General features: G+C 42.2%; 1 protein-coding gene across 3 annotated transcripts in view; it reads left to right on the top strand.

Annotated features, from left to right (window-relative positions):
* The first annotated feature begins 520 nt into the window (after positions 1–520).
* Positions 521–23,537, top strand: part of EPSTI1 (epithelial stromal interaction 1) — a 75,613-nt gene continuing 52,596 nt past the window's right edge. Inside the window, exons 1-5 of one of the 3 annotated variants that reach the window (XM_023536348.1) lie at positions 521–1,104; positions 13,014–13,072; positions 14,949–15,032; positions 18,242–18,315; positions 19,028–19,111. In XM_023536348.1, coding sequence (XP_023392116.1) covers positions 971–1,104; positions 13,014–13,072; positions 14,949–15,032; positions 18,242–18,315; positions 19,028–19,111 — 435 coding nt within the window. In that variant the 5' untranslated portion in view covers positions 521–970. Of the gene's footprint in view, positions 1,105–4,923; positions 4,953–13,013; positions 13,073–14,948; positions 15,033–18,241; positions 18,316–19,027; positions 19,112–23,537 lie in introns of those variants that run through there. The other 2 variants (XM_023536349.1, XM_023536350.1) reach the window with 2 other exon arrangements.

Genomic DNA, 23,537 nt, shown 5'->3' with positions numbered 1-23,537 from the left:
GGTGTTGGAGGGAATGAAGGCTCATTTGCCTAAAGGAAACCACACTTATAAATTTAGTAAAGTCCGAGGTCCTTTCCTAAATGTGGGAGCCCCCACTCCTTTCAAGACAGCACCCTCCTGATTCTGGTGACTGGCTACAGGATTGCAAGACACAGGTGTGTGGAAACTGCCTGGGCTTCTTACTAACTTTCCAGGTATCCACCATCATACTCTACCGAGTGTGAATATTTTTCTCTCCTGTTTTTAAAAATTGGCGCCTTAAATGCTATCTGCACATCAGCTGCAAGTTAAGGGGGAAGAGGGGATGCGATGTGGGGTAGATCCGAAGGCTGCATCCCAGCAAAACTCCCAGATAGGCCAGAGGAGCGCGACTGAGCGAGGAGGTGACTCGGTTTGCTGTCCCCGACGTTGATCAGTGCTCCACGCAGGAGCAGACAGGTACGGCTTACTCTCCATCTTCGGTTCAGGGATAACCGTTGGTTTCCTGGAGACATTTATTATGCCAAGTGTCGGGGTTGCTCTGCCGCCCAGTGGAGTGAGCTTCGGTAACCCAACACCCCAACAGCTAGCGTGTGAGACGTGATCGCCTCCGAAGAGCTGCTCGGTGAGATGGAACTGTCCACACGGTTTCATCTTTGGTTTTTCCTTTTCATCAACTTCTAGTCGCGGGAAAGACAAATGCTGGTTGCTAAGGTGATGTGTGAGCTGCAGTCCACAGGATAACCAGGAGTTGTGTTGTCTTCTGCTCACGAATGTGTCATTCCAACACCAACTAACTACAATTCAGTATAATTCAATTCTGACACTAAGTAGTCAGTGCAGATGCCCCGAATCTGTCCTCACTTTAGGAGCGAGCCATAAGGAGGGTCCCTAGGTACCCACATTCTGCCCAGCTGACTACAAATTTGGGGTTCCCAAAACTTCTCTCTGTGCCAGGTTCAATAATTCACTAGAATGACTTGTAGAACTCATGGAAATGGCTATACTTAACGATTACAGTTTTGTTATAAAGGATACGACACAAACAGCCAAATGGAAAAGATGCACAAGGCAAGATATCGGGGGCGTGCGTCTTGTTGCATGGACCTTCTATATCCTATCTGGGTGGGTCACCCTTCCAGCTCCTCAATGTGTTCACTAATCTGGAAGCTCAACAAAACATGTCGTTCAAGAATTTTTTTTCGGGCTTCATTGCATAGGAATAATTGATTAAATGATTGGCCATCGGTGATTGACTTCAGTGCCCCAGAGATGGGAGTGGGGTGGGCCCGGACGTTCTAACCCTCTGATAGCATGGGTGGTTTTTCTGGCACACAGCTCCCATCCTGAAACTATGTAGCGGTCCTCACCAGGAGTCATCTCATTAGCATATAATCGGCACTCTTATTACTTGGAATTCCAAGGGACTTAGTCGCTCTATGCGAGGAACCGGAGGTGAAGACTAAATGCTGATTTTTTATTAGGCCACGGCAGTTTAAGTAGCCTCCGTGGCAGCCCAGGAAGCTTGCTGTTCAAATCTCTTTCCAAAGAGTTGCTATGAAGAGCGTAGTCAGGGGACAGTCCCAGCCGCCACCCTTTCGGGTCCATTACACTCCTTTCTGCTAAGAGCACACTTCCTCTGCACTCTCCCTAGCCAGTGCTGGAGCATTCCAGGATACTGGTGCCTGCCCATTGCTGGCCCACGTGGGACCCCTCCATTTTGCCAGAGGACTCCGCATTCATTGACCTATCCAGAATTTCCACAGAAGTGAATAGCAGTCTGAGGCTCTTCCTGCTCAATCCTCTCTCCCCTTCTCCTTTTGTAGGTATTAGACCTCATGTGCTCAAGGCTTTCCTTGCCTTCTGCTTGTCTGACCTCTCTTTAATCCTCTGCAGGCGGTCTCCCCAGTACATCTCCTGCTTGTCTAATCCCATCTCCGGGATGCATTCATGCCATTTAGCATCTACGGGCAAAAGCTTATTAGCCCAATCTTGATGTCTGCTTCTCGGCGAACCCAAATTTACATGACCTTTAAGATGCACTATGCCCTAGACCCCAACAGCTTAGACACTACATCTGTGTCCTGAGGAGAACCACTCTGTTTTCTAATTTCCTTCCTTGGGGCTCTGGGGACATTCCCTAGCCTTCTTACTCTAACCTCGGTACTTCCCACAACTCTTCATGCTACGGGTAAGGAAATAACCCTAGTAATACTTTTTGTCCCTTGATTCTCAAATTCTGAAAAGAGAATTAAAGGAGAGTAAAGGATGGCTTGGTAAGACCACTTATTAATGGCCAACCCTGGGGTTTCTCTCTTTCTCCTTAAAGAGCACTGTGGTACATTCGTATTAAACATTTTGTAAATATAAGATGGATGGAATGTAAGATAGGATATATGATAACATAATCATTAAGTTATAGTATTCGATTTTTAGAAACATCGCTATTTAATCATCGTCATGTATATTCTGAACCCTGAAGTATAATTTCTGTCTAAGGCAGATGACCGAAAACTTTTTACGTCATTCTTGACTCCCCTTCTTTGAACCTAAACTAGCCACATAAAATAGTTTTAAATTGAGTACAAGTTTTTACAGACTTACAAGAGTTTATAAAAACGGCTTTCGCTAGTTCTTCACTGCAATGCTCCATATTTTCCTTCCGTCTCTTCATATGACTGTGAGAAAATAAGCTTTTGCCTGCAGATGCTAAATGGCATGAATGCATCAGGCTATTATGCCTTCCCAGAGATGGAGAATCAAGTAATGCCAAACTTCCTTTTAGTGCTATGAAATAATAGCACATAGAAGAGAAAGTCTGTGATTGAGTCTAATGAGTACTCGATGGCTCAATATAGATGGCTATTCATCAGGGGTCTATTGAATGTAATATCCAGGCAAGGCCCCTGAGCAGTCAGAAAGTTTATTTTAATAAAAGATAGTATTTCACAGATACTATTTAATGAATTTCTAACTTTCTGAAAATGATACGGCTTGATGAGCTGGGTAGGCAGCTCAATGATTGCCAGATTCTACTGCCAAACTAATCAATAGATCCCTGCCTATATGACTTATTCTTGAACTGAGAAGTGCGATGCAGCGTTGCAATGTCGCAGTAGCATAAAGTGAATCAGTCGTGACCTCAAATACTTAAACTGGGTACCCTGCGAGACTAGAACCAAAATAGCCATTCATAATTCGAATTCTCAGGTCTCGAACTCTTAACCTTGTGCTAAGCATGTGACCTACATTATTAAGTTCTTGTCACAATAAATACTTTGCCACTTTACAGATGAAGAAACTGAGTCTGGAGAGGTTAAACGATATCCCAAGGTTTCATGGCTTTTTTAGTCGCAGAAACAGCACTCGACCACGAGCAAATCCGCAAAGTTAGGACCCTGAACATGACCTGGAGCTGCAGGAGGGCGTGACGCTGCAGCCAGCTGGTTTCCTATCAGTGGCCACACTTTCACATCAAGAAAATTGAACTTCTGTAGGCTAGTGGCACTATAGAAACAGTGAGGTGACATTCGTTTACAGCTTTAACACGATCTGGGCAGAGGAGTTGTGTGTAAGAGCAAAGTTTTTCTGGGGATCCTTTTTTCTCTGCTGCTTTTGAAAAAAATGACAGCGTGGTGGCCTCGTATTAGAGCAATTCTCTTACTGTCACTGTTTCTGAGCAAAACCTGAATGACATATGGCCTTCTGGTGATCAGATTTCTGCCCATAGCCTTGAGCAAGTGGTTCGTGTGATATTCATGACCCCGTACACGTATGGGTATATGTGAGCTTATATATAACTGAAAAAAAATTCACAGAACAGTTTTCACCCTTGCTGTATGTGATACACTCTCAAAGTTTTCTCTCCTTCTTCACTAAAAATAAATTTTCCATTAGTGTGATACCACCGACAGTTTGAAAAGCACAGTTCTATACATGGCAGAAGAGATTATTGGAGTACATGGAAAGAAAAGACATTTTGGTTTGATTAGATCAAATTTACCTTCCAGTTTATGCAGGAGGGTAGAAATTATGGTTCTGTTTATAGTGAATTTCCAACTCTTCTGCGCTAGATTTCACTCTCGGTATGGGATGCATTTGCAGTCTGCCAAGTCTTGGGGAGTAATCATTTTTGTTCAAATACAATATCATTGAAAATGAGTGGGCATTTCTCAAAAAAGCCTCTGACAGCTGAAACAGTGAAACAATAAATCAACAGGATGATGAAAGCCTGAAAACACATAATACCTATTATAACCAGTAGACACATAGCAGAAATGAGAAAAAAAGAAACTTAACGCAATTATACATTAAGGTTACTTACTTCAAAGTCAGCAGAGTGCTGTAAGGTTATACATATACTTAAGGTTAATTGCATCTATTCAGAATGTACTTGAATCTGCAACAAAAGCTTAACAGGAAAAAAATCATCAAAGGGAGAAGACTGCATTTGAAGGGTCTGTTCTCTATCAGAGAATCAACCGATGATGGTTCCTTTGTTCTGTAATATTTGTAATTTTTCCCCTAAAAATGAACACATAAAAGGCAATCCATTAAAGTCCTGTAGAAAAACTGAAGACATTTACCATCATTAAAACCCCAGGCTAGTATTGCCCCAGTGGCTGTTTTATTACGGAATGAGCGAGAACAGAAATCCTGTGCTATCTAATCTTGTATAAAAATCTGAGCCCTAAATCTTCACTTTAAATATTTCCTCATTAAAAATCTTTGGAATATGTTTCCTTGATAGTAAAAGTAAAGTCAGATCTGCTTTTAATAAACACTCAAACATTGCACAACTGATACACAAAAAGTCCCCTGCAATTCTGGGCTTTAGAATTAAACACTTCAAACAATTGGATACAAAGACATTTTTTTTTTCTAACGTGTAGGTTGTGCTCTTTGACTACACCAAGTAGAAAGTCTGAAGGCCATTATGCCCTTAGATTTTCACCGCCAATGGAGGGTGACAGGTAGGAGAAGATGTGTTCTCTTTCTAACCCTTATTTTAAAACGTGATTGCTCTTTATTGTATAGGTAGACACTGTTTTCCACATTGCCTTATTATTTAGTCGTACAAGGAAACCGTTCTTGTTCTGACTGTGATGCTTTTTCCAAAAATGTTTACCTGGCTATCCAATCGCGAGACAAACCCTCATTTCCTCAAATTCAGATTGTGAGGCCTTCTATAAATTCTGTAAGACAGTTTACCTGGGGTGTCAGTCAGGGTTCTTCAGAGAAACAGAACCAACAGTATATATGTTAAAAGATGTATTATAAGGTATTGACTCACGTGACCGGGGAGTGGGGGGTGGCGGAGGAGTCCCATGATCTGCCATCTGTAAGCTGGAGTCACAGGAAGGCCCGCGGTGCAGTTTAAGGCCACAAAGCCAGAAAACCAACGGTGTGGATTCCACACCAGGTCTGAAGGAAGGCCTGAGATTCTGGAGCACAGAGGGCCGGTGATCACTGTTTCAGCTCACCGGTCAGACAAACAGTGGTTTCAGCCTTGCTCGGCCTTCTCGTTCTGTTCATGAAGGCCTTCTGTGACCTGAAGGATGCTTAGTGTAATGTACATTACAGAGGGGCATCTTTGTTCAGCTTATCGATTCAAGTGCTACTGTCTTCCAGAAATACCCTCATGGACATATCTAGAAATAATGTTTAATCAGATATCAGGGCATCCCGTGGCCCAATTAAGGAGACATAAAATTAATCATCACATCTGACATTCAAAAATGTCACTCATGAAAGGAAGAAAAAAGTCAAGGAAACTGATTAGATTATAAGAGTCTAAAGAGACATGGCAAACAACGGGTGTGTATGTATGTGACTGGATCTAGGAAGAGGTGTGGATAGGGAAGAATATTAAAAAAAAAATGGAATATAGACCTAATATTAGACAATCTTGTATTCACATTAAATTCTTTGGATGTGATAATATTATTACGTTTGAGTAGGAGAATGTCTTTGTTCCTGGGAGATGCTGGAGTATTTAGGGATGATGTGCCATAACTCCGCAGCTTACTTTCATGTGGTTCAGAAAAAAATTAAGAAGAGGAGAGAGAGAAAAAGAAAATGTGGCAAAACATTAACAATTAGTAATTGACAAATTACTAATGAGTCATTAACAAATAGGTAAACAGTCTATGGGTTTTCATTTTACATATTTTAATTTTGCTCGTACGCTTAAAATGGAAGATAAAAATGTGAGGAAAAGTAATTGAGATTATATCCTCTTTTTTCTTTTGGAATCTGAAGAAGTTAAAAGAAGGCTTGTGATGGAGCTGTGTACTTAAGATTTGTGTAGTCTACCCTAGGTATATTAAGTGTCGACAAATAATTTAAGGGCAAAAAACGTTGAAAATGATTTAGTAATCTTTAATGAGATACTATTTATCAATACGATTTCGTTTCATTCAGTGTTTCTTATTACTCCTGGGACACATAACAAAGAAAAGAATCAGGAGCAAGGATATAGATGTTAGAAGAAAGGGCCAGAACCAGGAATGTAAAAGAGACAACTGAAAAACTAAATTACATATAGTACGGAAGATGACGTGACAAAACGTCCGTCTCAGCATGACAAAGGAGATGTCCTAGTGATTCAGGTTCCATCACTGTACGTATAAAATCGGTGCCTGTTATATAATATGTTATATGTAATTATTACATTTACGTATAATAAAATAGACATTCTCAAATAGGTGTCTTAATAGATGACTTTATTGGTTTCCTTTCTATAGAATAAGTTCGCAGGTAGATAGTGCAAACGGTAGGCATCCATAAAAGAACATTTATTTTCAAGCATTGTTCTAATTTAAGAATTGAGGAGTGTCAGGCATCAGAGCAGAAATTAATCCTATGATCAAACTGTCTCTGAGATTTTGGAAATGCAAATGGAACATCTAAAGAAGAAAATTTAAATGTAGTGCACCTTCCTGTTCAAAGGACCGATTTTAGAGGACTCAGAGTTTCCTTTTGGGTGTCGTTCTGTGCAAAGCTTTTTGTCTTACATTCTGAACATCCTGCAGGATTGTTTATAATAGTGAATAATTGAAGCAAACAAAATGGTTAAGTGAGTGATGATGTTACGATGCGTCCATGTCGTGAAATATCGTGTAGCCATTTAAAACTAAGCTTCTTACATGTGTGGTTGGGAAAAACACTTATAAATGAAAGCAGGACATAAAATTGGACTTACGATATGATTGAAACTGTAATAATATGTACAGAAAATAGATCGGAATGAAATGGACCCAGATAAAACTGTAATTGCCATTTCAGAGGGGCGGGATTATGAATGACTTTTAAATGTTTTTAAAAACATTTCTTCATTTTCCTCTATGAACCTGTTTCTTTTAAAATTAGGAATAGAAGGTGAAATTCATTTAAAAATGGTCTATGCAGAGTTTTAGATATAATTCCCTATGTCTTACATTTCTGGTTTTCTCCAGATTACAGATAACCTTAAGGAGCATTGCTTAAGACGTGTGCATAATCGGATCTTAGTCTATTAATAATGATAATAAAGAAAATGTGTAACCCATTTGCTAAATAAGTGGTTTTTATGCAAATGCCAATTTCTCTATTATTTAGCCATTCTTAAAAAGGATGTAAATCTTAAATAACCTGTTGTTGGCAAATGCAGTCTTTCTTGGGTTTCTTTTACTCTTATCCTTCTTGCTGGCTGTGCCGAGACTGCATACCTGACCATCCTTTAACCTGGACCGTTTCTCAGGGTTGTTATGTAGCTGAGAACTTTTGAGAGGTGAGATACACTCTCCCTCAGCACAAAGACCAGGTTTGCTCACCACCTGCTACAAAAATCCCCCGACTCGGTGTTCCTCAGCTGCAATGCAAACCATGTGGGCAGTGTGGCCCCCATAAGACTTAGGTCCAGAGAGAACAGACACAAACATGCCAGTGTTCATGCTGCCTGGTCTGCCGCGAGTAGTAATCCTTTGTTTCTGATCCAGGAGTCTCATATTCTTCCAGCACCCATGAAACAGGAACAGGCTAAGGTTAGTTTGTTAAGTTAAAATTAGCTGGTAAGTAGGGTCAAGTCGCATCCCAGACTGACATCTCTACATTCTGAAAATAGGACATTCTTGTAGCTATTTTTTACCAAAGAAGCAATTTTGTACACTTTGCAAGTATTCCTCCCAGTCGGTCCCCATCTCTACTCCCGTCGTTGGCTTTTGGTGTCTTAAAGATGACGAATCTCTATAATATTGTATTTCATATATATTCTTCGTAACTTTAAAGATCTTTAGAGAATCCTTCTTCTTTTTTTCACACATATATGTGTGTGGGTTTTAAGTATAGAAGTTTGACATCGTTCGGGTCTACCCTGTATGGTTGTGTGGCTTGGTAACTGCACAAACTCGCCTCGCTCAGGTGATGCTTTGGAGCAGAAGTACAGTTAACCCTTGAAACGGGGAGTAGGGGCCCTGACCCCTCGAACAATCAAAAATCCACATCTAACTTTTGACTCTATGGTTGGCCCTTTGCATTTGTAGATTCAACCAATCACAGATCACAAACAGTATTTTCAATTCAAGGTGGGAATCCGTGCTTGGGAATGCAAAAATACTGCTTTTGATTCACAGTTGGTTGAATTCCTGGCTGCGAAGGGCCGAGTGTACTTATTGGAAAATTCTGTGTGTGAGTGGACCCATGCAGTTCAAACCCATGCTGTTTAAGGTTCAAGTGTGTCTACCAAACCACATGCCCTAGTGTGGAGTTAACCCGACCCGAAAGAAGGAGCACTTTTTTTCTAATTTGCCTAAATTTATCATGTCTCAATAAGCCATGGGCCTGCATGGGGATCCTAGAGTGGATGTGCGTGTGAGCGCACACGCGCGTGCGTGTTCCTCCTTCTAGTTTCCGTAAAGGCATCCTATGAATAAAGGTTCTGATGACGTTGTGATCTCTTGTTTGTTCATGTTTTCCCTCTGGTGTCTGTTCGGCTCTCGAACAGAAGCTATGAATTACAGAACTAACCAGCCTCACATCAGCCTCCTGGGTGTGCAGACAGTATTTTGGCTTCTGCACATTCTGAAACCAAAGAGAACCCAGGAGCCCTTCCAGACTGGATGTGAGTGCTGGATCAGGGCTGGTGTGACGGGCTTGGGTGTCAAGGATGATTTACTCAGTCTGATCTTGTCATGTTATGTTTTACTTGGAAATATAGTCTGTTTATAAAAGAACTTTTGGAAACCTGAGTGCCTCGAAAGCTTTGACCCATGTTGCTAAAACTGGTTAGCTTCAGATTCCTGCATTGAAGATCGTCTAGTTAAAAAAACCGATATGGAAGGCCATATCTAGAAAATGAATCTCTATCCAGTGTCTTTGATTAACCAAAAATCCTTGCCTTTTTTCGATTTCACCCAAGGATAAGATTTTATTGAACTATGAAAACTTCAAACCAATTTTTTATACAATAGATTTTACCTGTCTACTCTTCTGCTTGAAATTATGTTTGTAAAAACATAATCTTCTACCCCTTTCTGAATTTTTGCTCGTGACTATGTGTGTGTTTTTAAGTCAAACCAGTGTTGTTCCTAACTAGAATTTAAATTGCATCTGCTGCATTTTTTTTTTTTTTGTACACACTAGGGGATATATTTATGTAATACATGTAGCCAGCCAAGATATTTTTCATAATTTCGACATAACATTTTTTCATAAAGTGCTATTGATGAGACCTTATAAAAACTGTGCAAGAATGTGCACAAGCAGTCATGTAGCTAAGGAGAGACCTCACCCCCCAAAAAGATTCCTTGAATATATTTTATTTATTTTTTTATGGAGCAGGGAAACATTTTTCTCTTTGTCTTGTGCTATACTTTCGTATGCTCTCCCTTAGAACATATCCTCACGTAGCCTCCCAGATATGCGTTGTTGGAAAGTGAAAACAATCTTACAAATTGAGATATTTCATTAAATTTCAATGAGTTAATTAAGGAAACTCATTTTCAAAGATATACATTTATTTCAGCAGCTTGAGTGTTGCTTAATCAGGAAATGACCAGAATACTAAATACTAAAAGGTGGATTGTGCTCGTGTTGATGAGCAGCTTTGAGAGTGACTGTCAAAAGGGACGATGACATGGAGGTTAAACCAAGGGCCCAGAGGCCCTTGCTGTGGGTGGAAACTAATTGGCTGAAAACATGAATAAGTTATATTTGTTATTCACGACAAGGAAAAACTAAGACAGAGGGACAGATACTTGTATCTGCCACAGCATCACGCTCTGTCATATGATATTAAAGAATAAAAAGCAGATTCTTAGACTTAAGCTCTTCTTCCTGTAAGCAACGAAGAGGAACAGAAACTCAATCGCTTGACAGTGCTTTCTTCTGCATATTATAATTCGGGTTTGGCATTTTCAGCCAATAAAATATTGCTAAGGCGTTTGCTACGAAATTCTCCAACGGAAAAGAGTTATTACTGGGGACTCACGTCCTTGGGATTATGTTTGAATGATTTCAATTAAACACCTTTGATTTCAGGGTAACACAAGTCTTCCCTCTTTTCACGGCCCCGAGTGGTGTCTGGGTACCCGCAGCCTATGCACGTCGGCCGTGGGGTGACCATGGCCCTGTCCCCAAGACTAAAAGATTCCAGAATGTTATCACACTGGAATCGTAGATATTGTAGAATAAAATGGTTTACGAACAGATTGATTTTACTTTCCAAACCTTTCCCAGAATCTTTATAAGAGAGGCCCATGGAACTTGGAAAATTCTCTAGGGAGCTGCTCTGAGCAAAGTTCTAGCAAACAAACACTTTTTGCCATTGGCGGGTCCCATCTTTTAAGCCTTGCCTTGCTATTCTTCTCTGAAGTTTTCTGTCCTTGGAGGGATCTCTGACTCTCCTTTACCTCCTTCCTTCATCTCGCCTGACACTTGTTTGGATGTCCTTGGGATGCGTTCCAGTGGTTTCGTGAATCGTTCCTAGCTAAAGCATAAGCCCGGGTAGAGTCTGTGCTTTGGGATTGCCCTTAACACGGCAAGTCCCTAGAGGTGCTCAGGTAAGTACATTTCTTTGTTTGGAAAGCCCATCAAGAGGCTGAAGTCAAGGACAGTCATATTTTATGCTTACTATGTGGAGCTGGAGTGTCAGCGGCAGACACCCAACTGGTCTAAGTCAGAAGTCCTGGGTTCGTGTCTCAGCCTGCTGCTCGATTAACCTCAAGACCTTTGGCGTAGGATTTCTTCTCTGTGTCTTGATCTGGGGTGGATTAATCCCCAAATTTCCTTTTAGTCCAGATGTTCTAAGTCAGTGTGAGTGAAGCATAGCAGTAGTCCCCAGATCAAGAGCACCGGCCTTATCTGGCACTGTTAAAAATGCAGGTGATCAGACCTCACCCCAGGCTACAGAGTCAAAAACTCCACACTTGAACAAACCCTCCACGTGTCCCATTGCACGCTAACGTTCAAGAATGACCGACGTGCAGTATCATCAAATCCTTGGTATCGTGAGCAGCTACATTCTATTATCTCAGTGGACGCTAAGGATCGGGCAGTCATCTCGTGGCTGGCATTTAAATCCAGTATCTCACGTTTCATCTTTAAGGCTCTGCAGAATGGCTCACTGTTGCATCAGATTCAGGTTTACAGGGTACTACAACCCACAGAATTGCAGCTCTCGAGCTCCTATAAAGTGCTGGCCATTGAGGGGTGAAAAATCTTTCCGAGGGTGAACAAAGAATCTGCAGTGGACAAGGGATTAATTTCCAGCAGCGGCCTCCTAATTTTGCATTCATAACACTGTACTTATGCTAGGCTACACTTGCAAAGTCTGCTGATATACATTAGGTAATTGGACAGCTGGCAGCCCCATTTGTATGCAAAGGGGGTTGCACACCTCCCATTTACAAGTCTGAAATTAAAGCCACTTTGAAGCTGGCTGAATGCTCCCTGCTAGGAACATAAAGAGATAAGGAAGAAATGACTTCTGTTAGTCGGCACTTTTGGCCTCTACTGCTCAGTCTTTGCTAATTTGTCCTTTGAAACTGTACATTCTGTGTTGAAGAGGGACTTCTAAGAGTACCTGGTTTTTTTTTATTTTTAAGAAAAACCTACATTTATAAGCCGTGGTTACCCCAACACTGTAACCACATGTATACCGCAGTCTGTCACTGGGCTATATTTTTTGCTCTATGAACTATTTATGTTCTTGTGGGACCATATCGATCATCCGAAAGAAGAGACACCCAGCACAGACTCACAGCCTGCGTCTTGGCATCATTTCATTTGAATTCGGCCCACATTCATCAAGCCCCTACTTTGCACCGCGCCAAGGGCTGGGCCTACACAGACCAGACCAGTCGAGCACAGTTTCTGCCCTCAAAAGCTCTCAATATTTTAACAGCTTCTTGATGTCTCAGAGTTGAATATTTTGGTGGGAAGGAAGTCTCCCCTGATATCCCATGAATCGAAATGACTCCTTGCTTCTTTGAACTTCTGATCACACTCAACCGCTGTCCGAAAGAGAATGAGGGACCCAGTGGCTCCATGCCGGGAAGAATCAAAGCCCGAAAGCACAAGACCATAACCAGCCGGCCACTCAGGTCATCAAGGGGAGATGGCTGCATCACAAATGGCCTGTGTTCCCAGATTGTGGAGACGAAGAATGCATGAGTGTTTCTTGTACTCCCAGGGAGGGTCACAGGGAAGAGAATGCCAGTCTCAAGCCATCTCAAAGAGACTTTCCCGTGATCACTGCCTAGAGGAACAAGTTGCTGCAAAGACAGTTTACCAAGAGCCAACAGCGAAGCAGTCACTTGCCACTCCTCATCAACTGCTTTATATCCCATAGTTGGCCATGTACATTTGTTTCACTTGGACAATGAGATTGTAAGCGTCTGGAGAACAGACCTGGGTCTTAAGAAGATTATCTTTCATACTATATATTTGATGGCGATGATAGTAAATACAGTCTGTTAACAGGAAGGGCGTCTGGTGGTTTGTAGGCATCGGTAGTTTCCTGTGATAATAAGCAATGTTTTTCCTCTTCATTCTAGCGCAGGCGCATACACCTTGATAACACCAAATGAAACCCGAAGAAACCAGCTACAGAGAAGTACGTATATTTATTCTTTAAACATTCAGAAAGCTTCTCATTTTCTTATAGAGTACAATAGTTTGTTTTGGTCTGAAGTATTTTTATTTTCTGATTTGAGAATACTCACCAGATCTCATCGTTTTTTTTTAAAAATTTATTTAACTTTAGCAGTTTTAATTATACCTTTTAAAAGTATTCTATTGTTAAATTTGTTTCTCTATGTTAATAGCAGAACTCACAGCACGATTGTAAATATCAGATATGCGTTGGGCTTAAACGATTTCACAGCAGACCCATCTCGTTCCTGTAAAGTTGGGCTATTTGCAGAGATTTTTACAGGTCTATGAATATTTTTGAAATAGACAAGTTAAATACTTGAAACAATTATGTACTTGAAATAATTTGTCCCTTTCTTGATATGTTCTATCTTTTCTTAATGGAATTCTTTTTAAGCCTCTGAGCTCCCATAATTATTCAACTATTGCAGTCTGCTCTTGGCTATTTTTATTTGTGTGCAGTAAGTAAGAACACTTAGCATTGTTGACAAGTTCTGTGACTTTAAGCAAAATAACAGATAATAAAGCCGATTCTACCACAGGCTGATCGATAGAAGCGAGAACTAAGTCCCCTCGGCATCTCATCAACTTAATAATGAAACCGCATTATTGGGGTATCCGCTGTGCTTCTGTTTCCTGCCCTAGGTGATCCCTTCTTTGAGGACGGGGACCTTGCCCTACTCATTTTTGTGCTCCTTGTACCTAGTGGGGGTATAGCATGATTAACTGAAAAATTACAGTAAAATAAACGCTGTCATTAAAGTTCCCGCCTGATACGTTAAGCGTTGGAAGGAGATCTAAAGTTAATTTAGTTCAGAAAGAAGTTATGAGGCTTGTTCAAGTCAAGTTGTGGGCCTCTCTTTGAGATCCTATGCTCTCCTTTATTAGATCTTGGTAGGAAAATTAATTTTGTGACTCATGATGGACGTAAGGGCACAAGGGGAAATCAGCTCTGCAAAGGGTCTCCACCAGACAGGCTCCCCCTGGTGGCAACGCTGGGTCAGTGCAGAATATGACAACCGCTGCTTTGCCGAGTGCCCCTGTCAGCGGTTGACCAATGGAATCCCAAATGTTTTGGCATTTCACAAGCTTTTTATTTAAATACCTAAGTCTCAGTGTGGTCTGGGTTTTTTTGAGATGTTTAAGGAGATTTTTTTCCCCTCTAACAATAAAAAAATGTTATAAATGGACATTTGGAACAATCAGGTCTAATGGGGAGACTCGGGCAGGCGATGGAAGTACAGGACGAGTTTCTCTGGCACTCCCTGCTGTCACTCACAGTGTGTCTTTGGGGGATGAGCGCTGCCGTCCCAAGAGCCAGCAACCAGAGCAGGGCTGCCCACCCGTAGTGCCCACTCTCACATCCTAGAGCTGCGCTCATCTTGGGGACCATTTAAAATAATGAATATGGCATCGGAATGACTTGGGAACATATGGTTACCTATGTGTGAAAAGTTCTTATCGACACGAATATTCTAGTTTTGCAAACATTATAGCAAACTCTTAAAGTTAATTTGACATAGAGTTTTAAGGATGCCAGAATGGGAAGAAAGACTGAACTCCTTTTAGTAGGAGTTCAGCTTATTTTCCAGGTTCGAGCCTCCTGTGCAGACTCTCGAAGAGAAAGCACCCCGGGGTGGGTCTAGGGTGAGCCTGGGGTAGGCCCGGGGTGACTCCGAGGGTTTGGGTCTGAATGCTGTCCTTTCCTGGGTATCTCGTCCACTCATGCTTGAATGTAGCTAAGCACCCTCTGAGGATTGCTTCTTATGCTCTAAAGGGCCCCGTTTCCTGTTTCACATTCCGCTCGTTGATGATTTGGTATTTCTCACTTGCCTTAGTTGCGAAGAAAGAAATGGAGAACCTGGAGAGGTGGAAGGAACTACACAGAGCAAAGCCGGTGAACCTGGTGCCCAGGCGGCTAGGTGAGCAAGGCCAACCGGCTGCCTGAATGCGGGGGACGGGGCCACTTAGGAACCTCGCCCAGGTCTGTCCGCATGCCTTATAGGTTTTTGGGTCCCTGTGCATTTAAAATCGAAACACTCACGTGTGCAGATATATTGTTGTTTCTGATTTTCTGTAAGTAGCAGATGTAGGATGCCACAGTTATATGGAAGTAAAGTCATGGCTTAATTGCTCAATGATTTAGAGCCTCTTAGATGGTCAACTGAAGACAGCTTACCTGGGGTGCTGCACGTGCCCTGTCATAGCACTGGTCAGGATGGGAGTAAAAGCTCTCACAAGTGTGTTAATCACGGCATTTGAATGCTAATGGGAAAAAAATGAATGGAGAGTCGATTCCGAAACTAAGACGGGAGTGAGCTGGGGACCCAGTGGTGGGTATGAAGACAAACGTCCCCTGTGTTTTTGTTCTGCAAATAGAGACCTTCGGACCTCGGAGACAGTGTGATGGATCTGTCTGGGCTGCCTTTGCGCAGGGTTTGAATCATTTGATGGGGAGGCCACCTCATGGGAGTCACTCAGCCCTTCCTTCCCGTCCCTCAGCAGCAGCTAAGAACTTAAAGGGCTGGGTGCACGATTTCCACATTTTTGGCTAATGCAAATGTGTCTCTCGTCGGGGGCCACTTACTATCGGGATAGCTTTAGAGAAATATTTTTTTCCAGGACATAGATAAAAATAAGCTAATTTGGAAATCATTTGATGAGTGGAAGTAATAGTGTTATCACCATCACCCCACTTTATTTCATGAAAGGGGTTTATCTCAAACGTCACCTTTATGCTGCATAAGCCAGGTTTGAGGGGTGTGACCAGGAACCAGCTTTGTCCTTCCTAACTGGCCCCTTCAAACTGGCTCTGTGGGACTATTTTTTTCCCATAATCTTTGGTTGGAATTAGATCTTTTTGGTCTTTCACAAATAACAAAGTTGTTCAGCCAAATCTAGGCGTAAACGGGGTCATTTCAGTGAGTAACATTCAGCCCTAACTGCTGGTGCAAACTGTTACGAATGGACATTAAAACTCCCTCCGTGCCCCACTCCAGGTCCATTTCGAGTAGAAAGCTGGCAAAGGAAATGGGCGGGGCGCAGCTGAATTCTTCTCCGTTGACTCCTCTGTTCCCAGACTCTGGCCCCTCCAGGGTCAAGGGGAGAAGGGGCGATGAGAAGTAGGGGCCCATAGTGCACCGATCCCGGTGTCTTCAAGTCCTGTATGTGCTTACTGTGCATTCTCCGCCCTGGGGTTCCTGGAATTCTGCAAAGTCCCTCCTTGCCCGCCATTCATCTTAAAAGCACCTGGATTTCCCTGACGGAGATGGCATGGTTTCCTGCATTGCCATTGGCCGCGATGGCTGACTCTCTCTGTAGGGCTCCACAGGTGACTCGCATGGGTACATCCCTGGAAGCAGCTTTAGGTTGGCATTCTCTTTCATGACAACCAGATTGGAAGGACAGGAGACACTTGTTCATCCTTTCTTCCCACAGACTCTGGGAGCGCAGGTCACTCGCCATGCAGCCACCTCTTCTTGATGACCCATCTGAGTAGCCAACTGACAACAGCCTTTCGGCTTTGACTTGTCTAGGTGCGGTCCCTCAGTCTCCTAGGGACACAGACTGAGGTCTCCAAGTGATTTTCATTGAACCTCTCCCATCCGTCTTGACGTGAAGTTGCCTCCTTCCCCAAGCACAGAGGAGATGGTATTCACGGAGCCATCTTCCCCTGGCTTCTGCCCCGTGTTGACCTGGCCAGCCCCTTTTACAGGCTGAAGGTCACTGCTAGTCAGGGTTCCCCAAATGGGTTCAGTTGCCCCCCTGGAAGATCCTGCTTAAGGAGCCGAGGAACTTGCTTTGGAATTTGGAACAGTTGGTGCCTACCATCTTGGGAACTTAGAAACGAACAGTCTCATTTTTGACAAATCTGAGAATGGCCAAGGATATGTATGTGGGAAGAGCTGAGGGGGTAGGAAAAAAATTCTAGAATGTATTAAACTTTGAGACGATTTTTTAACAAAACCTGTGAACGCTTAGCCATCTGACTTTCTCCATTCATTTTTATTCTCAACTCTCCCCCTATTCCTCTATCCCTTAAAATATTGGAGCAGGGTGAGGAGATCCTGAAAGCGGCTGTAACATTGGGTAAAAGCTTCGGTAACCGTCGCTGTTCCTTTCTCATCCCCCACCCCCTACAACAGAGACCGAAGGGCCGGAACCAGACAGGCTTCCTGTCTCCTTGGGGACTCAGAAGAGAAGACTCCGTGATGTTTTTTTATCAGTTCAATTATAAAAACCACAGCGAATGCAGATTGTTTTAATGCCTCTCCCGTGGGAGTGAATCTTTCTGAGAACTGACACTTTTAGTGACCAAAACACTGGAGAATCATTTCAAAGGGATCTTTATAACACATCCGCCAAGCTTGCTAAACACCGAGAAATCCCCAAACGGCGATTCTTAGATGATTGTCAAGCTGCAAGGATTTCTGGCCCCAAATTATTTGGGGTTCAAGAGAAAGCAGGCAAATAATATGACGTTCATATTTTTCTATTGAATATCTAAACAAAGAACAATAAATAGCTTAGACTGACAATCAATTACTAGCTGGACTAGCCCCATTGTGCTTTTAAAAATGGGGTTATAAAGACTACATGTTTGTCTAGAGACGGAAGCACAGAGTTTCCTGAGTTTTTCACTTGAATTTAGGGCAATTGAGTCAGAAGAAGAAGAACAATTGATTGAAGCATCACTGATTATTATCTTTATTAGGTTGAGGGATGGTCACACCTAAGCGGGAAGAATGTTCTAGAATGTCCGAGGAGACAGGCACTATTTCTTATTATTTAGCATGGACCTTCAGGTATGATTTCAATCTAAATGAAAACTTGAATGCCAACATGACTCAAAAACTTCAGTAGGGTCGTCTCGTTCTTTCTCGAATATGGCCTTATCTTTCTGGCTAGCTCTGTTTCTCTTTTAAGAAATTACCATTCTTTAATGTTTTATTAAAAAAAAAAAAGCTGGTTATGTCCTTATTTCTAGAGGCATGAAGATGTTAAAGAAACTCATGGTCAACTCATCATATATTAATTAGTTTTTGATGGCTGACATTTAAGCTTGACATTCATGTTTCACCTCCATGATGTGTGTTTTTTGTTGTTGTTTGTTTGTTTGTTTTTGCCTTAGGTGGAAGCCAATCAGAGGCTGAAGTCAGGCAGAAACAACAACTCCAACTGATGCAATCTAAATACCAGCAAAAGGTCAGAATCCACCTTTTTCAGTTTAATTCTGGCAAGGAATTTGAACACCAGCACTTTCTAGTAACCAGGAAATAATACAGTAACTTCACGAAAAGCATAAAATGTTTAAACCAATTGCAAAAGGAAACTCTCAAAATCAAAGAAATTAGGAAGTGGTAAGTGAAGAGATAAGGATCTAGAATTCTCATCCAAGCCATATATTAGTCAGCGGGGCCCTGATTAAAGGATTTCTTTTTTCTAGATTAAGTTAACTCTACTATGTTTGGAATATTTTGGTTCCGACGACATGGATTTGTTTACTTTAGAACGGTTGTGAAAATGGTACCAAAAAAAACCCTCAAAAAACGAAAAAACAATTTAAGATGCTCGGTGATTTTTACATTCAGCTCTCTGAGTTTTATAATCAGAAAAAATTATCTACCCACCCTCTCTTCACCCCCTACCCCATTTCCTGCAGAGGGTCGGGCGGAGGGGGAGGGAGACAGAGAGAGACAGAGATTGCAGAGGAACTACAAAGAGAAATTTCATGGGCAGAAGAAGAAGCCTGACTATTCTCTGTGATCTAAGTAGCTTGAAGTACCAACCTGTGATCGTGGCGAGGTATAGCGTGAACAATCCTGTAATTTGCCTTTCATTGTAATTTTGTGTTCTAGAAGTTCAGACTGAAAAATAATAACTGTTTTTTGTCCTCTATAATCTCAATACAATTTAGCTGAAAAGAGAAGAAGCCATGAGAATCAAGAAGGAAGCTGAAGAAGCTGAAATTCAAAAAATGAAGGCCATTCAGAGAGAGAAGGTAAGACGGTGGAGGGATGAGCAGCTCATAGTCCCCGAGGGCTTATTACGTGCTCGGTTCCTTTCTAGACCCGCTCCATAGCCAAACTCATTGAATCCTCACAGGAACACGACGAGGTACATAGGATTCTTATTCCCAGGTTGGACAATGAGGAAACTGACATAAGGGGTAGGTCGCTTGCTGGAGGGCTCGCAGCCACGGAGTGGACCACGCAAGATTTGCATCCAGGCTGACTCGCCTCAGAGCTGGAGGTCTGAGTCACCACACTGCCTTGCCCGCCAGCGGGGTGATCGAAGTAGTCGCAGTATATCGACTACGAGGCAAAGCAGTCAAACGGCCATCGCTGGCGCACCACATCACTCGGGACCCAATCGTGACTTTTCCAAGGTGACGCGAACCGGGAGCACGTCCTCTCTTGCTGATAAAGGAGGAAGAGTGCCTTTGCGTTGAACATTAGCGATGTGATCTTTCGGAAGCCTCAAAGTGGTGTTTTTAGTTTTGATGCTCATGCTGGGACTTGGGGGGAAAATCTCTGAAAAATGCTCATCTTCTAGAGAAGAAGGAAGACTATCATGTTGTCTCCCCACCCTCTCCTCCCCACAAAATTCTAAGCCGTAATAGGTTTTAAGTGTTGAAGGCGTAGGAGCTCGGGGTTGACTCATGATACTGAGTGCCAAGTATGACACCGGTGCAGGTATAAGTCCTGGGAACAATTCTTATGATGTCTGTCTGTCTGTCTGTATCTCTACCTCCCTCCTTTCTTCCTTTCCTCCTCCCTCCCACTTTTTTTTTAAAGATTGAGTGTTGGTCACGATTTAAAGCTGGTTAATCAAACGACAGATATTTTTATCAGAGTTAACGAAGCCAAGAGCTGCTGGCTTATGAAATGCAGAGGCCGAGTGAGGCCTTTCTTCCTCCAGGAGTGCTCTACCTGTGGGTGAGCAGACTAAGTGTTTCTCGGAAGGTGTCCTGCTGTGCTGTGTGGCCATGAGCAGGCCCTACCCGTCTCTGAACTATTCCTGTAAAACGAGTCTGTCAGCCACACCTCCCCTTCTCCCAGGGCCCAGGAGCATCTGTAGACTCAGAGATGCTACATCTGTAGAGATGTAGGCTCTGGGGAAGGAGACGAGACTGGACTTATACGTGTGGAGCTGTAGCGAAATGCTGGAGGTGTAAGAAAAGAGTATAGTAACTTTGTTTACAAAATTTGATTGATCAGCTGTTACACCTTCGTTGAAAACAATTTTCTTACAATAGCTTTTTTTAACCCGTTTCTCTCTCTCATTCTACTTCTCTATTCTCCACTCTCTTTTTATCCAACAATCTCCCACCCCCAATTTTCTCCTTCAAAACAAGGTTCATATTTTGGTCTTGTGATAGTAGAGAAGCGCCCCCTTACAGAGAACATAGTTGGTTTGCTTTGCAGGTAGAGCTAAGAAAATCACTAAACCATCACCAGGAACTGAATTAAGCGGCTTGCAGATCTGAAGAATTACTGTTAAGCAACCTCTTCACCTAAAAGTCATTTATTAGTTGTCATTTAATACCCGTAATTGGCTGGCTTGTGGGTTGTTTATAGCTCACTTCTTCGTAGGTCAAATAATGTATACAATTCAGGAATATTAGTGGCTGAAACAGTTTTCGTTAACATTGAGTGAAAGCATCATTTCTCTCTTTCCGAGTTATACCGTAACACTCGCTGTATCGCAATTACTAACTAGAGAAATCTTAATTGGGTTGGCTTTTCAAAATAACTGTAGTGATTATTAGTATACACTTGTCTGGAAGTGGTGGGGGGTGGGGAGACCGGGTTTATATGTGGTTCCTTTCCATCGACAGCGTGGCTCCTGAACCAGCAGCATCAGCATCCCATGTTAGAAAAGCAGAATCTCGAGCCCTCGCCCCAGACTTTCTGAACCAGGATCCGCATCGTAACAGGCTCTCTGCAAGGTCCTCGTACACGTGAACGTTCGGGGAGCATTCATCTAAACTACCTTACGAGAGAATGAGCAGCCCCCTGGGTCCTGCCACAGACTTGACGTCTCTGGCTAATTGGCCTGCACTGCCCCCAGAGCCTAGCTCTTCCTACTGTGTATAAATCTGTGGCTTTTCATGCTAAATGGGAGCCTGTTTTGTAGCTTGTGTTAGTTAAAAGAAAAATGGACATTAATCATCCAGAAATGGCATACCTCACTTGGCCAGGGTGAAAATGGCCAGGCAAAGCGATAAAGGCTGTGCTTCTGGAGCATTCGTCCTTTAAAATGCACAGCAAATGTACACATGGACACCAGCCTGAGCAATCCTGCCCTCCGCCCCAGGCAGGTGCTTGCTGTCCAGGAAGTCTCGGGGCCAGGTAGAATCCAGGTGGCTTGTCCCATCCCCTCTCCCCAAACCTCTGGCTTGGCCTCCGGTCTTAACCCCATTTCAGTTTGCCCTGGAAGGGTCACCAGGGAACACCGGCTCTCTTTCTGATTGGTCGCCACCTGTGAGTGAGTGAGGGGAGAGGGAACACTCGTGGGTGTTCTTTGATCCTTAATAAACACAGGGGTATGGATGGCAGCTCGCTCTTTAGCATCTAGTCAGGACGGTGGGGTCCCGGAGGAGTCAGTCCTTTCGAGAGGACACTGGGGTGCTTCAGTCCAATCTGTGTTCCCTGTCCTAGACTATGTGAGCTCTGTACTCTTCCGGAAGCATCACTGGTATAATCAAGATCACCAACGGTGCCCTTGGTTGAAAAACTCCCTGGGGACACTTTCATTCCTAACGTATTTAAACTCCTTGTAGTATTGTAACTATCAAGCGCTCTGTCTTTTTTTTTTTTTTTTACTTTTTATTTTTCAATTACAGTTGACATTCAATATTATATTAGTTTCAGGTGTACAGCATGGTGATTAGGCCTTTATGTAACTTACAAAGCGATCCCCCAATAAGCCTAGTACCCACCTGACATCACACATAGTTATTACGATATTACTGACTATATTCCCTATGCTGTACTTTACAGCCCTGTGACTGTTTTATAACTGCCAATTTGTACTTGTTCACCCCTTCACCTTTTTCACCCAGCCCCCCAATTCCGTTCCCATCTCTCAACCAGTTTGTTCTCTGTATCTACGAGTCTGTTTTTGTTCTGTTTGTTTATTTATTTTGTTTTTTAGATTCCACATATAGGTGAGATCGTTTGGTATTTGTATTTTTCTGCCTGACTTATTTCACTTAGCATAATACCCTCTAGGTTCATCCATGTTGTCGCAAATGGCAAGATTTCATTTTTTATTTTTTTAATGGATGAGTCATATACCATTGCATATACGTACCACTTCTTCTTTATTATTTGTCCTGGTCATCTATTGATGGGAGCTTTGGTTGCTTCCATAATGTAGCTATTGTAAATAACTCTGCAATGAACATAGGAGTGCATAGATCTTTACGAATTAGTGTTTTGGATTTTTCCATATAAATACCCAGAAGTGCAATTGCTGGGTCACATGGCTCTATTTTTAATTTTTTGAGGAACCTCCAAACTGTTTTCCATAGAGGCTGCACCAATTTACACTCCCACCAGCAGTGCATGAGGGTTCCCTTTTCTCCACATCCTCGCCAACGCTTGTTTGTTGATTTCTTGATGACAGCCGTTCTGACAGGTGCGAGGTGATATCTCATTGTTGGTTTAATTTGCATTTCTCTGATGGTTAATGATGTTGAGCATTGCCTATTGGCCATATATGTTGTCTTTGGAGAACTGTCTATTCAGGTCCTCTGCCCATTTTTAAATTGGATTTTTTTTTTTATGTTAAGTTTTATGAGTTTTTTAATATATTTTGGATATTAACCCTTATCAGATATGTCATTGGTGAATGTCTTCTCCCATTTCGCAGGTTATCTTTTTGTTTTGTTGATAGTTTCCTTTGCTGTGCAAATTATTTTAGTTTGATGTGATCCCATTTGCTTACTTATTTTTTGTTCCCCTCACCCGAGGAGACATATCCAAAAAAAAGATTAGTAAGAGCAATGTAAAAGAGTTTACTGGTTATGTTTTCTTCTGGGAGTTTTTTTTTAATACTCCTTATATTTAAGTCTTTAATCCATTTTGAGTTTGTTCTTATATAGTGTAAGAAGGTGGTCCAGTTTTATTTTTTATTTTTTTTGCATGTATCTGTCCAGTTTTCCCAACCTCATTTATTGAAGAGACTATCTTTACCCCATTGTATATTCTTGCCTCCTTTGTTGTATATTAATTGACCATGTAGGCGTGGGTTTATTTCTAGGCTCTCTATTCTGTTCCATTGATCTATGTGTCTGTTTTTTTTTGTTTGTTTGTTTTTTTGCCGGTGCCATGCAGTTTTGTTTATTATAGCCTTGTAGTATAGTTTAATACCAGGTAGCATGATATTTCCAAATTTGTTTTTCTTTCTCAAGATTGCCA

The sequence above is a fragment of the Pteropus vampyrus genome, unplaced genomic scaffold (genome assembly GCF_000151845.1).
Source record: "Pteropus vampyrus isolate Shadow unplaced genomic scaffold, Pvam_2.0 Scaffold154, whole genome shotgun sequence".
NCBI classification, from domain to species: Eukaryota; Metazoa; Chordata; class Mammalia; order Chiroptera; family Pteropodidae; genus Pteropus; species Pteropus vampyrus.
This window is presented reverse-complemented; position numbering and strand designations above follow the sequence as displayed.